The 17,033-nt window shown below is 40.6% G+C and overlaps 1 protein-coding gene across 1 annotated transcript; it reads left to right on the forward strand.

The window, feature by feature from the left end:
- Positions 1–1,340: 1,340 nt before the first annotated feature.
- LOC143332698 (glycogen phosphorylase, muscle form) lies at positions 1,341–11,983 on the forward strand. Its single transcript, XM_076750440.1, has 20 exons — positions 1,341–1,675; positions 3,556–3,657; positions 3,766–3,844; positions 3,973–4,076; positions 4,284–4,415; positions 4,510–4,621; positions 4,713–4,795; positions 6,068–6,211; positions 6,437–6,529; positions 6,841–6,987; positions 8,249–8,412; positions 8,608–8,722; positions 8,814–8,915; positions 9,363–9,510; positions 9,650–9,708; positions 9,811–9,952; positions 10,119–10,326; positions 10,865–10,999; positions 11,269–11,335; positions 11,512–11,983. The coding sequence occupies exons 1-20, from the start codon at positions 1,433–1,435 to the stop codon at positions 11,659–11,661; spliced, it is 2,529 nt and encodes an 842-aa protein (XP_076606555.1). The 5' UTR covers positions 1,341–1,432; the 3' UTR covers positions 11,662–11,983.
- Positions 11,984–17,033: the final 5,050 nt, after the last annotated feature.

Here is a 17,033-nt window from a genome sequence, read left to right on the forward strand (position 1 = left end):
TTTATATCTTGGCCAATCATGCGACAGAGTGGCAAATAGTTAGAAAGATATAATAATTTCACTCCCAACACTTTTCCTGTCAACATTTATTCAAAGTGCAGGGCAATCCAGTTCATCTTGACACTAAAGTAACGGCTGCTCTTTCATCATGCTTTTAACCAATTTTAGTCCAAAGGCAAAGGCCCCTTTGAACAAGATAATGATAAGCGTGCAGTTGCATCCCACTGAGAAGAGCTCAGCAAACACTGCCTTCCTCCTTGTGCTGTGGTCCGACTCATAGTAATATACTAGTGTTGTCTACCGGCTCTTGCTGACATTAACAAGATATGCCTTTCAAATATCATGGCCTTTGGGACTGGGTCAGTTACTATTTATAGAAGAGCAAGACTTCACGATAGTTTGGCTCGCTCCAGTGATAACTGAAAATAGAGCAGGTTTTAGTACCTCTGCTGCAGATGACTTTGTGTCAGTTGTTGCTCCAGGCACTTGAACAGATGTGATCTACACAGCCTCTGGATCACTGGTCTATAACTACTTACAGTACCACTACTTACAGTACGAGTGAAGTAACACAGTCGCACATGCTCAGCGCTGCAGCATTGCTGTCGGGTCTGCAGCGTGGTTTGCTAAAACAAAGACGTCCTGTAACTGCCCTCTACAATATGATAATTAGCAGATTTTGCAGTGCTTTGCCTTTTAGGTGCAACAAAATGCAATTTTTAAAAATGCAATATACCGCCACCATCTGCTGGCCCAGGCGGTGCTGCCAACTATGGGAAGAAAAACAAGTTAGCCACTGTAGCTGCCAGATATTATCACCAGCCTGTATCTCTTCTCCAATATCAGACAACAGGGAAGTGGAGGAACTATATTTTGAAAAGTGCAACTAGAAATATTTATTTTCTACTTTTTTGTCATATTATTGTTATTCTGATAATAGTTATGAATAATGGGGGATCACTCAACTCATTGCAGGTTTTCTTCAGCAATGAAAACAGGAAGGATCAGATTGTTCTTACAGCTTTAATCAGGTTGACTGAAAATCAATTATTGGTTTTGACCACAGAAAACTGAAAAGTAGATGGAACCTAATTCAGCCTCCTTTTCCTCCAGTTTACAGTTAATAAATAAATGAAGTCATCATCCTGCCATGTAATTATTACATCTTTGATCCAAGATGGGCACCTTATTATTAATTGTCATATAATTTAAAACCTCGATGCTCAACATATGTTCCGCCCTTCACTTAATAAACACAATCTGCTCCACCCTCTACTTAATATTCATTGTTGTGCCTTTAAAAAGCCGAACCTGAGCCTGTGGGGTGGGTGCCTCTCTTGCAGTGTCTCTGGGCCTGGTGGTGTGTGCCTGCTATCTAACTGTTTACATTCTTCCACAGTCAGAGGCTTGAGACGCTACAACTCGTGCCACCATGTCAAAACCCTTGTCTGACCATGATAGAAGGAAACAGATTTCAGTGCGCGGCCTCGCCGGCATTGAAAACGTCGCAGAACTGAAGCAGAATTTCAACAGACACCTCCACTTTACACTGGTCAAGGACAGAAACGTGGCAACCAGAAGGGATTACTACTTTGCTCTTGCCAACACTGTGCGGGACCACTTGATCGGCAGGTGGATCAGAACCCAGCAGCACTACTATGAGAAAGATCCCAAAGTAAGTTCAAGCCATACCAACGACTTACGGTAATGTGAACTACAATGAATATACACATTGATCGATTAACTGATAAACAGTAACACATCTTGTATTTGTGATAGAGAATATTACACATGACTTGAAATACTCTATCATAGTTTTCCTCATGTACAGGGGGAATTCCTGCAACTATATTTGATCTGAGAACTGGTTCACAGCTTCAGGGCATTTATGGAATTCTCTGTGAATTCACTGCCTGTCTGGCACACAGTGTGCCATAACCTGTATCTTACTCTGTTTCGTGAAATAACTCAGTTGTGTCTGCACACTGAACACATCTTAAGGCCATGCATCATTTTCATTGGGGCAAGGGCTTTATATCCTCTAACTGTACTTTCAGCAGGCTGATGTCAGTGTAATGTCAAGTCATGACATTTAAACTTCGCCGGGGCTTCTTTGCACTCTGCTGGTATGTTGCCGTTCTTACAGTGTGTTGAAACATAAAACCTCTTCATGACCTTCTGTTCCCATCCTGTTTGACCATAAAGCACATAGCCTTTACTTGTGTCATTTAAGCAAATGCCTGCAAGGACGTCTGAGTTCATACAGAAGCACTCACACAGTCTTAGTCACATAATCGGAAAAGCTAAATCTCAGCAGCTGCAGGCTTTTTAACTAGCAGCTATACAGAAAAAAAACTTTAAAAGCACAATAGAAGGTGGAATTCTCCAGAATAAAGCGGCAAAATTGCAATCCACACCACATTATTCCTTGAAATGTCACACAAACCTTGTGCAATTACAATAGAGGGTTCGGAAGCACAGTGAAACTCAGCTCCAGTTGCATTTACTTAGCAGGGAAAAATGTTCCTTGCAAGATCATTAATAACTCTACCAAATAAAGGGGATCGTTATTCTTTTCTTAATGCTGGAAGAAAATTTTCCTGCACACCTTGCCTTCCTCTGCAGGGTTGCTGTTCTGTAAGTGGCAAAGCCCTTAATCTCAGCAGACATCTCAGGAGAAGTTTATTACTCACATTAAGCTAGTTTTCAGACACTGCTTAATCGCATGTTGATGGGCTGCGACCTCAAACCTAACTGTTGTTCCGGTGACTGAAAGGTCAAAGGTGAACCCTTAAAGGTCTGAACAGGAACCTGAAGGAGGGGCCACTTCCAAGCTCACTCTAGAGTTTTGAGCTGCATGTAAAATCACTTACTGCAAAGTCACTGTTAGAATGGTCAGATTTCTCATTGCTAATATGCATTATTGGGGGAAAAAAAGCTATAAGTAAGATAAGAGTTGATACATAGTCATATAATTAAAAATAAATCCTGTCAGTTCTTCAATGCTATGTCTATTCTTTATCATTTTACTCATCTATTTGAACCCCTTGTCCTATCACTCCAGACTTGAACTCCACAATGAAAGGGTATCAGGCTCAGACTGACCTTTACAGCGACCTCTACAGGAGCTATTTTTGCCCGGGCTAAAATGTTGGTGTTATGTAATACCCAAAGCAATCTGTCCCTGAGTCCCTTCTCTTCCCTCCTCTCCTCTGCCTTTCCTTCCTCTGTAACCACCCCTCCATGTCGGAGGAGGAAAAAAAAAAAAAACAACTAAATGGCAAAGGCTAAACGCAGGCTCAGGTGGCACATTTCTCTGCTCTCCCAACCATGAAGCTAAATCATGAAACCTGAAGATTCCTCTGCCAGTCTGGAGTTGGATGTTATTGTGACATTTGGCTTTTGGTTTCAATGCCAAATTTGTGGCCACCAGGCTACTGTGGACACCTTTCTGCAACCTCAATCGTACAATGGCGCTAAAATATCCCCATAATAAGACTTTTGGATGTTAATTCAGCTTGATTAATTGTTTCTCCCCTTCTGCCCAAACTACAGCGTGTTTACTACATCTCCCTCGAGTTCTACATGGGCCGCACCCTCCAAAACACCATGGTGAACCTGGCACTGGAGAACGCCTGTGATGAGGCCACGTACCAGGTGAGACAAAGATGCTTCATTTATTCTTCTAATAACTGTGAAATTTCTTTTTCCAACTATTTTTGAAAAAAAGTCATGCATTAGTCCATGTTGTGTTGTCCTCTGTAGTTGGGTCTGGACATGGAGGAACTGGAGGACATGGAGGAAGATGCTGGTTTGGGAAATGGTGGTCTGGGTCGCCTTGCTGGTGTGTATCTTTTCACCTTTCATATTTGATGAATTCAGAGTTTTTAACCTCTGCCGATAGACTTGAATAATGCATTCCTTTATATAAGAGCTAGTCAAGGCTTTTTTCATGTGCTGTCTGGTTTTCAGCCTGTTTCCTGGACTCCATGGCTTCGCTGGGTCTGGCTGCCTATGGTTACGGTATTCGCTATGAATTTGGTATCTTCAATCAGAAAATCGTCAATGGCTGGCAGGTCAGAAATGATGCATTTCCATCCTTATTGCTGTCTCTATGTAGAAAAACGACTAGTGCTTCACCTTAAATAACCTGCTGGATGAGTTTCCTCTAACGGTATCAGGACCTGATGCTCCTTGTCATTTTCTGTGTCTGGCTCTGCTCAGACACCACTCACCAAATGAACGCTTTTCCCCCCTCACTATAAATGTATGTCATTATTCAGGTTGAGGAGGCTGATGATTGGCTGCGCTATGGCAACCCCTGGGAGAAGGCACGTCCCGAGTACATGCGTCCAGTGCACTTCTATGGAAGGACCGAGCATCACCCCGATGGTGTCAAATGGGTTGACACTCAGGTGAAAATATGAGTTAGATGAGTATGAATCATAATAGAAATATGTCCTCTGGGATGATTTATTTATCTCTTTCTTCCTGTTATGGTACTGGCAGGTAGTGCTGGCTCTGCCATATGACACGCCTATCCCCGGCTACAGAAACAACGTTGTCAACACCATGAGGCTGTGGTCTGCGAAGGCTCCCTGCGAGTTTAACCTTAAAGACTGTACGTGTCTGGCAGAGATCGAATGTCTTTAGTCATGACGCAGCTGTCAAATAACAATGAATGAAAGGAGTATTTTTTTTTTTCGTTACAGTCAATGTTGGTGGCTATATTCAGGCTGTTTTGGACAGGAACTTGGCTGAGAACATCTCCCGTGTGCTGTATCCCAACGACAATGTAAGAAAATATGACCATACTACCTTTTAATCCACCAGACGTGCAGTCATATGTAAACCTGGATTAGAGGAAATAGCTGAATGTCCAACATTAAAGGAGCTTTGGACTGTATGGCACCTGTATAGATGGAGGGTTTATCTTAACTCAGTGAAGAGATGGATTTCCATAATTTGGACCCCCAGCTGGTGTCCTTTGTCTTCGGCGAGAGCCACTGTGTGATCTTTCAGCTTCCTCTGAAGCTGTCCTTTATAGCTGACATAAGAGGTGACCACCCTGTACCGAGGCCCCGAAGGCTCAAGAGGGAGGATTTGAGAGATAACCATCTAACTTGAGCTATAACTCATGTCAGTTCTGGTAATTTATGTCTGTGCAAGAGAAAGGAGAAGATGTTTGTATTCAGTTCAGTCAGTGTGACACTGCTGTTCCATCATGTTGTGTACTTCTATCAAAGAAGCATTGAAAGAACTTAAGTGATAAATTGATTAGTTAATCAAAATTTAAGATTTTAAGTTCTAGTTTCTCTAATGTGACTGATTTTTACAGTTTCATATTAATGTTCCTATTAGTGAAGACATCGCTGTAGGATTTGGTAACTTATCAGATTAGCTTTTAGAATTGATTGCTTAAAAATAACTCATGGATGAATTTATTATGGAAACAACCAGCCAAACAGTTTCTTTGCACTGCCTCTCTATTTGACAAATACGCCATATCTGCAAATTGACAAGCAAGTTGAAGGTGACAGTTCCAGCTGTCCTTTCAAAAGAAAAAAATTACTTTAATATTCTACTTTTTTGTGGTTTAATAAATGTGAAATTAAACATAATTGCTTTTCAGAGGAAGAAAAAAAATCTAATAACTTTTGAAATTTCAAGGATCCTCTGGTTCAAACACTGAACAGTAAATTCAGCTTCTATGAATGTTGTTTAAGGGAACTGCACACTTACACAATGTATGCACAGAATTAATACACTTAGAATGCAACTGTATATTATAAATCTGTGTTTGATGTTATGCTAAAATGTTTAGATTTGCATAGTAATTGTAGGACAGATGCTAGATATAGAGCTGCAGTCGTGCTGCCATTTTCTTTTTACATTAGGTTAGATAATTATCTTCTTAAAATGAAAACGTTCCAGTTGTCCAGGAATGAATGCAGTCAGTAATATGCAAAAGGCTATGTTTAAGGAATGAAAAAAAAAAAAAAAAAAAAAAAGCTATTCATGTTCACCTGAAGAACAGAATCAGACAAATATGTGTCTTCATCCTCAGTTCTTTGAAGGGAAGGAGCTCCGTCTGAAGCAGGAATACTTTGTGGTATCTGCCACCCTGCAAGACATCATCCGTCGTTTCAAGGTCTCTAAGTTTGGCTCCAGGGAGATTGCTCGCACAGACTTCAGCAAACTGCCTGACAAGGTGAAGCGAAAAAACTCAACAAAATAGTTACTGTCAAAAATGAAAAGGTTTCCCCCTGATGTTCTCTCTGTGCTTTCGTTAAATTGCCTCCGTCAGTGTGTTGAACAGGTTGTGGGTTGGTTTTATTGTACCTTACGAGAATAGTTGAAGTGAACAGTATCTGCAGAGCATTTTATGGCGCATTCAGATTCTGCATTGACATTTAATAATGTTCTGCATATTTAGGTTGCCATCCAGCTGAATGACACTCACCCAGCCATGGCTATTCCTGAGCTGATGAGGGTTCTGGTTGATGAAGAGAAGCTTGGCTGGGATAAGGTGAGGAAGAGCGACACTGACATAACAGCACAACTGAATATTTCAAAGCTTTCAAAGTTTCATTTTTCAATTTTGGAGTATATGTTAGTCTTTAAAAGCGTGACACTTTTTGGCTTTGCTTCATGCTGCCTCATTTGCAATATTTCTGACTGGGACATCACTATATTTGTGTAGTTAATAAATTATTTACCAGCACCACACAGAGAAGTTATATGCCAAGAAGTGATACTTTACAATGTTTATCAAGTCAGTTATTATTTAGTCATGCACAGTAAAAATAAAAATAAAAAAAATCTCCTGCTGGTGTTCAGGCCTGGGACATCTGTGTGCGCACCTGTGCCTACACCAATCACACAGTCCTTCCTGAAGCTCTGGAGCGCTGGCCAGTCGACCTGTTTGCTCATCTGCTGCCTCGTCACCTAGAAATTGTCTATGAGATCAACCGTCGCCACCTGGAGGTTAGTACTGCACATTGCAATGTGTCATCATTTCCACGCATACAATGTGGATGCACACACTGTTAGTGTTCTGTTTCTTGTCACCAGAATATCCATCTGTGCTTTCATCTGACTGGTTGAACACAAGGTGCAAGTTCCATAATGTCAAAGCTTGGTGTGATCAATCAGTTTGGGCAGTGGTGGAAAAAACTCAAGTGCTTTACTTAAGTAGAGTTTTTGAGATACTTTTCTTGAGTATTTCCATTTCATGCTTCTTCATAATTTTACCCCACACTATTCAGAGGTACTCCACTAAATTTATTTGACAACTATACTTTTCAGATTCTGATTAATAATACAAAATACAATCAGCACATCATTTAAGATGCATTATTATGCAGATGATAATACGGAGATCAGACTTCATTATTCCCCTGGTGAGATCCACAAACCACCCAGCAGTATATGGTGAAAAATCAAAGTGATGTACACATTAATACAGAGTAATAATTAGGATTCGATAATATATGTCGTTTTGAAATGTGCCATCCAGCATGATGAGCACTTTAAATTTGTGTTCTTCAGCTATATTTTTATGCCAGTGCTTTTGTCCTTTCGAATGCAGGGCTTCTCCTTGTCATAGAGTATTTCTGCACTGTCGTATTGCTCTTCGTTAAGTAAAAGATCTGAGTGCTTCCTTCACCACTGAATCTTGGTGCCTATTAAATTTACAGTTCACAGAGCAAATTTAGAAACGTGAGGCTATAAAAGTAGGAACAAAAAACCCCAACAAGCATGATAATTAAAATTCTGATATTTGATGTTTTCTCTGATTATGAATGGGTATTTTAAGATTGCCACTGTGGAAAGAGACTACAGAAAAAACCATTAAAATGTGAATTCTGATTTGAAAGCGCACCTAAATGCTGTGATGGAAAAATCAAAGAATAAAATGGCATTTATTGACTTTTAATTGCAACATCTGTCAGAGTGAAATTACATGGCCTAAGTTCCTGCTGAATAGAAAGAGAAATATTTCTGACATGAAGGGGCAGGCAGGTTTTACGAGCTGTAGCTCGACTAGACCTGCACAATAATACACTGAATTTCATTTGTCTGCTTAAGTACTGATGGAGATTGTCCTGTTGCTGCTAATTTAATATTATTTCAGAATAGCTGTGCTGACCTATTTTATATGCATGATTATGGAAATGTATGATTCAGCTAGGAAAATAAAGACGTATGAGTTATTTTTTCTCTTATGTTCTTTTCCACCTTGCAGAGAGTTGCTGCAAAGTATCCTGGTGATAATGATCGTATGCGCCGCATGTCCCTCATTGAGGAGGGTGGACAGAAGAGGATCAACATGGCCCATTTGTGCATTGTGGGTTCCCATGCTGTCAACGGAGTGGCCCAGATACACTCCGACATCCTGAAAGCAACTATGTATGTCCCTAAAATAAATACTAATTTGTCAGTAACAGTAGTAAATAAACCAAAATACAGTACTTCTACAAAATACAGTGCTTCCACATATTCAGTGCAACACATGTATTTTTCACAAGTCCCCAGCCTCTATGATTTCACATGTTGCAGCATCCTCTGTGTGCTTTCATATGCGATGCTTCATTCTGCCTGCAGTTTCAAGGACTTCTATGAAATGGAGCCACACAAGTTCCAAAACAAGACCAACGGCATCACTCCTCGCCGTTGGCTGGTTATGTGCAACCCCGGGCTGGCGGAGGTCATCGCCGAGGTTAGCTCTGTTTTAACACACAGACTTCACACAAATAGCACTGGAAGCTGAAAAGGCCTTTTATCTACCTTTTCGCAATTTTTATCAATAGAGAATTGGTGAGGACTTCATCCGTGACCTCGACCAGCTGAGGCGCCTCTGCCAGTACGTGAATGATGATGCCTTCATTCGGGATGTTGCCAAAGTGAAGCAGGTACTTAACGTATTGTTTTGTATGTCAACTTTGCAGTGAATGTGTCAGTTTGGAATTAACACGATCACATTTTAAGATAGATACTTGAATGAATGAATCATTGTATGGCTGTATTACAACTGGTTATCTAAATAAAGCTGCTGCTCAACAGAGCAAAGCCCTGGAGAGGAGTGGCACATATTCCACATCGAGCAATCTGTGCTTTTTAAAGATAACATGCACACATTGTTCCACGGTGCATTCTACATACCCTCAGAGCTGTAACTCTGTGATCAATGTCGCAACCCCTGCAACAGCAGTCAGCATACGAAAGTCAAAGAGGGTGTTTTCTTTGATATTTGTTCATATGTTGTGTCTGATTGTGCCATGATAGTTACTTTGCTAAAATTCCAAATGTGTCTGCGAGTAGAAATTTTATGTGATGAAGGCAATGTTTTGATGACGTAGGAAAACAAGTTGAAGTTCGCTGTGCACTTGGAGGAGCACTACAAGGTGAAGATCAACCCCAACTCCATGTTCGACATTCAAGTCAAGAGAATCCATGAATACAAGAGGCAGCTGCTCAACTGTCTGCACATCATCACCTACTACAACCGTGAGTCCATGTTTAAAATCCTCTGTGTTCGCCAATTCAAATATTATGGCTTTTAAGATGACTTCAGGGTAATACCGTGTATGTGTGTGTCAGAGCCTGAAGAGAATAATAACACCTCATCTCTTCATATCTCCACCAGGCATCAAGAAGGAGCCTAACAAGCAGTGGACTCCAAGGACTATCATGATTGGAGGAAAGGTTTGTAGTTTAAGGGCATATAGCTTTAAAAACAATCTCACCCTCACAACTCAAGTTAAATTCATCTGATATCATTTCTCCAACTGTTTCCTTTTCATGCAGGCTGCTCCTGGATACCACACTGCCAAGATGATTATCCGTATGATCACGGCTATCGGCGAGGTGGTCAACAACGATCCTGTTGTCGGAGACCGCCTCAAAGTCATCTTTTTGGAGAATTACAGAGTCACATTGGCAGAGAGAGGTAATTACCAAATCATTGCCCTATTCCCAGGCCTTTTCTCTCTTTCTCTTTCTGTTCAATTCATGCTGAGGTCCCCAGTCAGGGTTTTTTTTTTTTTTTTGATGCACAGCCATAAACACAAAATGCTTATTAGAGTCATCATCCTGCTTCTTTTGTCATCTTTCAGCCATCCCTGCAGCTGACCTGTCAGAGCAGATCTCCACAGCTGGCACTGAGGCCTCTGGCACGGGCAACATGAAGTTCATGCTGAACGGAGCTCTAACCATCGGTACCATGGATGGAGCCAACGTTGAAATGGCTGAGGAGGCCGGCGAGGACAACCTCTTCATCTTTGGCATGAGGGTGGATGACGTCGACGCACTTGACAAGAGAGGGTAAGGAATGAACCCAGATCTGTCCAAACACTGTGTTTACATTTTCAACTCCTAAGGAAGGTGATACACAGCTGTAAGTCCCCAAATATTTGTCTCCATATTTGACCTTGACATAATCCCACAGGGGGATATCAAAGGGAGCAGAGGAAGTCTTTTCATTTGCACCTCTACAGTTTGTAACGTCTTTGCATATAGGAACACAGTGTGTTACCTGTTATCAGATCCAGTTAGTGAAATAGCTCCGAGACAGTCTGACTGTCAAGACATTTTCATTTCAGTGCAGTGAGCTCTATGCGTTCTGACAATCCAGCAGCTTTGCAGTGTCTCACAGAGGCTTCGGTAATGATCACCAGACTCAAGTGTTTTCTCTAAGCGGAGGTTTTCCACCATGAAAGGTGTGGCCTTGGGGAACCTGCTGGTACTTCTGTTTAGGCACTGACTGCTACCCCTTCCTTAATGGGCCGGTTACAACAGCAAGCATGTGATTCTGTGTTTTTCTGAATGTGTGTATTATTTTTTTTTCCTCTGTCCTGCTTAGATACCACGCTGAAGAGTACTACAACCGCCTGCCTGAGCTGAAGCAGGCTATTGACCAGATTGCTGGAGGCTTCTTTAGCCCAAAGCAGCCTGACCTGTTTAAAGAAATTGTCAACATGCTGATGCATCATGACAGGTAAAGACACATCTAACATTTGCAGCCTGAGGCACACACATGCATACACACATACAAATAAGAACGTGTAGAAACTTGAATGCTGGTGCAAAAAAAGGAAAAAAAACCTCAAGCAAGCCTTTTGCATGCACACCAACAACATTTAGTACTCTTTAACACGTAATAAAACACACATGCACACACATGCAGACCACATGCATTCACATTGTACCACATATCTGCTGTATATGTAATTCTCTACTGAGTTATTTACATTCTTTTCTGCACAGATTTAAGGTCTTTGCTGATTATGAAGACTATATCAAATGCCAGGAGAAAGTCAATGCTCTTTACAAGGTATGCTCATTAAAAAGGAATTGTTCATAAAAGTCTTTTATACATTTATGTTGCGATTTTAATTAGTACAGGTTCACTGTGAGTATCACCGCTAATGGAGGGAGACTCAGAGCTAACAATCATAATAATCACAGATCTTATTACTCACTTCTCAATCATTTCCATCCCTACATCAGAACCCCAAGGAATGGACCAAGAAGGTGATCTACAACATTGCTGGATGTGGCAAGTTCTCCAGCGATCGCACCATTTCCCAGTATGCTCGTGAGATCTGGGGCATGGAGCCCACGCTTGAGAAACTGCCTGCCCCTGATGAGGCGCACTAAACTGTCCACATGATGGCCAACGCCCCAACTTTTCCTGCTCATATCACACCACCTTAAGACCTGACATACTGTGCATCTGCTAAAAGAAGCATTAAATGCTTCCTGCATTATTACACTATGTCTGACACAAACTCTTGGCTCCTGGCTAAGTTTCCATTTCTCATACCTGCATATTCATGGTGTAATAAAACTACTTCAGTTGTCATCAGGGATGCAGAGATGGCTATTTACAGTAGCTGTTGTCAAGTGGATAAAAGAGCTTTGTGATGGGCTTTGAGAATTTATTGGTAATATTTTTTTTATTCAAAAATATAAACTCTTATCTTTCCACTCAGACCCATTCTGAATAAACTTTGTCTGAAACACCATGATAGCCTTGGTGACTTTTTCCAGCGGTTCCCATTCTATTTCAAGGAAATCTATTTGCAAACATCTGCAAACATACTGTCGTGAAGGGACACTAAGGACATTTTGCTGGGTGATATTTACCCTCAACTGGGTTCTTAAATTCATAGTATGAGGGCAGTGAACTTCAGGACTGTGACTCACCAGAATCAGGTTTGAGAAACAGTTGATCAGTTGTACATGTAAAACCTATAAAAACAGCAGATCAACAGAGAAACATTTTAGTGGAAATTACACACAATCCGCAATGAAAAAACAGTGATAGTATATTACCTACTGCATTACCAAATGCTGAGACTTTGCACTCTCCAACACACTGTTTCTTTCCCCATTCATAGCCATTCCACAGCCTCACTTTGGCATGTTCATGGGTACAGCAGCCATATCTGTCTCTGACTTTCTCAAAAGGAAAAGAGAATGCATCTGTATTTATGAGGGAGTGAGTCCTGCTCCATATTAGAAAGGCTGAAAACTCACAAGGGGAAATTACATGTCAAAAGTGTAATGAGATACTTGTAAATAATAGAAATCACTCAATCTTCCACAAGGCACGGAAGTCTAATCTGTAATTTGAGGAAACAGTGACGTTAGTGCACATACGCACATCACCGTGTTCTGTGTTTTGGTCAGGTGCGTGGGTTGTAGTTGTTGAAGGGAAGGGGAGGTGTTTAGAGAGCACTTACTGTCTGACACGCTGAAGAAAGCATCAGGAGAAGAACCCATTACTGCTGTCACCACCTTATTAACACAGCCTGTGCTTTCAGATGATGGACATCCATAAAGGTGAAGCAAAAATCACTGTTGGTGTCGATTTTGCGCATTAGGGTGCAATACATCATTGATTATTTGTAAGTGAAATATGCCGTTAGTTTAATGTGGGCTTTTTGTTGTATTTTGTGATGACTTTCTGTGAAGACTCAAGGAGAAGAAAATCTGGTCAAATCAGCAGACAGCAGCAACCAAGCTGCAGGCTGCTTGAGTGCAGGCGCGCAGGAAGATGTTTTAAGTCAGGGGGGCTGCCAACTGAATATACAAGTGTGACAACACATGCTGTCAGAATAGGCACTCTGTGGCAATGTCACTCGCGACACTAACAATGACAATGGCAGCAACACTTGCAACCACTCACTAGGCTAGCAGCCATGCGCCACACACACACCATGATTGTGCCCTAATCTGGAAAGTCTGTGTAACCTATCAGCTGTAGCAAATGAAAACAATTGACAAACTGTTTCCTGTCAGCCAAAGGATCAAAGCTAAGCTAAGCTTTAACTAGCTAACTGAAAAGGTAGAACCCCATATTGGCTGCATTGGCCCGCCTGCGGGCCGTAGGAGAATTTATTGTTGTTTATTGTTCAACCCCTCCCTTGACACAAATGCTACGTTCATGTTCATACTCTAAGATTGATGTGTCGATTGATGCACAACAGGACGCACAATTAGCACCAACATCAGACAAACTAAAAGTGAAGCAACATGGGGGAAACTGATCCACAGATATATAACACTCCCACCGAAAGGTGAAATGATAAATGTAGTAAATATAAAATAAAAATATCAATAGAAACATATACAGCCAAAGTACCTTAAATATGAATGTAAATGGCCAAAATTTAGACTTAAAGAATATAAATATTGATATGTATATACATTGCCCTTTCTTGGAGGATGCCTATATATACATGTATACACCATGAGAGAAAACAAAATATTCAGCTTCTATGGTATTGTTTTCAGTTTTTATTGAACTTGGACTCGGGTAAGGCTTCATGCTGTGATCCCATTGTGTTTTCCAGGTAGTAAGTCCCAGATATAGTCATATATTTGCAAAAAGAAAAAAAAAATTCAGCCAGATAAGAAACCCCTCTACTTCAGTGTGATCAAACTTCAACTACTCAATGCCACTAGCACTTGCAGTGATTCTGACTGCTGGAGATAAAGAGACCAAAACCATGCATGTACTTCAAATGGTTCAAGAACCATTATCCACATCAGTTACACATTCTGACACCATGTGGTTTCCCCCTCCTCAGGAAACTGAAATTCTGTGTAGGCTGCTGAAATTCAGGACGTTAAATGGATGATATTTTTACAAAGAATCACAAAGACCTAATAGATACCAAGTGAGTACATTGAATTAAGCAATAATGGGAGAATGTAGAGCAGACATTAGTGGGGCAACACAAACAAAAAGAGATAAGAGAGTTTGATAAGGTCATGGACCCTCAGGTCCCCGGACGACAACACTAACACGAGACCCTGTTTTGCAGCTGACAGGACTTTGGTACTGTGTCGGGGAGGACAGAGGACGGAGGACAGCTTTATCCACCATACTGGTGACAGGATGCAGTCAGTGGCAGTAAACAAGTCTGAATGCAAACTGTTATCATGGGGTGTTCCTGATAATACATCAGTGTTTTGTTGCAGTGGATCCACACATACTTAAGAACTTACTTAAGAACAGTGAACCACAACATCAACATGAAGAAAACTTTGGTGTAAGTAGAGAGCCATAGTTCTTTGAGTCACCTGTCGGAAGAGCTGTTTTTACCAGAGGCAGACGAGAGGAAGGAGAAAAGGTAAATGTCAAATTTTTACTCTTCAACGGTTCCATTGGTGATAATAAAACATGACTGATTGTCATGGCACACATACCAAAATGATGTCCCCTTGTTAATAATGACCAAAACTTGAAGAAGTTCTTACTGAGCTGGAGAAATTCTCATAGATCAAGCTGTTGTCAAGCCCATGCAGAAATATAGGAGCAGTGCTATCTGCTACGTATATGTGTACGACAGAACAGCATCTGCATTCAAAAGACAAAAGCAGTGAAGTTAAAGATAAACTACCTTCCTCCAGTGAAGAAGTTAAAGCAAAAAAGAACTGGGACTGCCACAATTTAAAATTTCTTCTTTCATGAAATAAAGAAGAAAAATATTGAACAGCTTTGTAACATCTGAGACAACGTGGATTCTTCACATAGTGTTTTGGTGACATCAGCACTGCCTCCTTATTGTTTAACAATTACTATTACACCAAATACAGACAAATTGTATGTTTTATAGATGGACTATACATGTACAAACATATCTTCTTTTGGTTTTAAATGAGGGTCTACAGAATGTGATCTTACATAGTGATGTTACCTATGCTTGGTGTTGCCATAATAAACATTATCGTAACTCTAAAAGCAGCTATTGGTACTGGACTGAGACTTTTGCACCTGCGCTGCTGCAGGATCAAACCTTTTTATATTTTTCTTGGCTTTGCACTGAGACAAAAGGTCAAAGTGTTATGTGGTGTGCTTGTAACTATTAACAGAGCAAGAGAACCTATAATGTGTGACTGCTGTCAACGTGATTGCAGCGCTCAGCTGATGGTTTACTGGTGCAATATATAGTAAGATAACTCTTCAGGGTCTGTCTCTGACTTTAGCAAGTTTAAAGTCCAAATGTGCATCAAACATCTAACAGCTTCAGATAACTGTAGAAATTAAACAAAACCTTGTTGAAACAGCACTTTGCTACACTGGAGATCCTTTATCACAAAAGATGTTTCAAATGTTAAATGTTAGCGATGATGTTCAGTTTGGTGCCAAGAAAATGCACCTCACCTCTTTAGTAACTCAATTGAAAACAGTACAAAGACAATGCATTTAAGGTTTTACCTCATCAGCTTCATTGATTTATGCTTATTTTGAATTTGATACCAGCAAGATGTTTCAAACTAATTGGGACAGGAGCAACAACAGACTGGGAAAGTTGTGGAATGTTCTAAAAACACCTAGAAAAAAAAGGTAAGCAGGTTCATTGGTAACATTGGTAATTTCTATTTTAACCCAAAAATAACCAAACTTAAAGATAATACCATATCAGTGTCTGTATCATCAATAGCGTAGTGTTTGCATGGATGTGACGGAAAAGACACACAGTGAACAACAAACAAAGCCAAAACCAGCCAAACCAAACAAAAGATTCCAGGAGAGAGACCAGCTAATTCCATCAGCTTATATAGCTGAGGAGTAGTCACAGCAGGTGGAAGCCATCAGATGATGGATGACTTACAAAGATCCTCCTACAGACAGCCCCTAACAGGAAGTGTTGGCTGTTGTTGATAGTATCACGATTGAGTATGAAAAAGGCATCCTTGAAAGGCTCAGTCGTTCACAAGCAAGGATGGAGTGAAGTTCACCACTTTGTGAACACATGATTGTATAAAGGATGTAACTACATGGACTCTTGAACATTTTGTAAAACACAGTTTGTTTGGAAATGATTGCACTCTGTTTTAATTACATTTTGCACAGCATCCCAACTTGTTTGGAGGACTGCAAAAGCTTGTAAAATCTCGTTTCACCCTCTGTAACCTATTTAGCTGAGTCAACATTTGTGTCCCTCACCCTCCACTTTACTATCTCTCTGTTGTCCCAGGAAGCCTTTTTTCATTTGTCTAAGGTTTTTCACATATTCTGTCAAATACTCTTACTACTTTTTAAGCCTCAAACTACAAAACACCCTGAAGAAAGGGGGATTCAAAAGGACAAATCTTTCTCCCATCAGAGTCTCACAGCTGAAAAAACTGAGAGTTGATGTTTTGCTTTGGTGCACCTGCTGCTTCATTCAGCCTGACATCTCATGCTGATTATTACACAAGTGCACACATTCCTCAGAACTAATCATTAGGACACAGACCAGGCAGAAAAGTCTCAGATTTTAGCTGCATGTACCCCATAAATACAAAACAAATATCAAATGCTTTATTAACCAAATTACTAGAGTGCAGTGATGTAGTTCTGTTCTGTAGTTCAGTCTGCATAATGTCACTGAGTCAGAACACCTGCATCTGCTGCTGATCAAACTATCGTCACATAGTCACTCATTGACTGCACCTTCTGTGTTCTGTAACACAAGGTGAGAAGGATGAGTGCAGGTCATCTGGTTGAAGGACTTTTGAATGGTTGAATATTT

This window comes from Chaetodon auriga, chromosome 15 (genome assembly GCF_051107435.1).
Source record: "Chaetodon auriga isolate fChaAug3 chromosome 15, fChaAug3.hap1, whole genome shotgun sequence".
Classification (NCBI taxonomy): Eukaryota; Metazoa; Chordata; class Actinopteri; order Chaetodontiformes; family Chaetodontidae; genus Chaetodon; species Chaetodon auriga.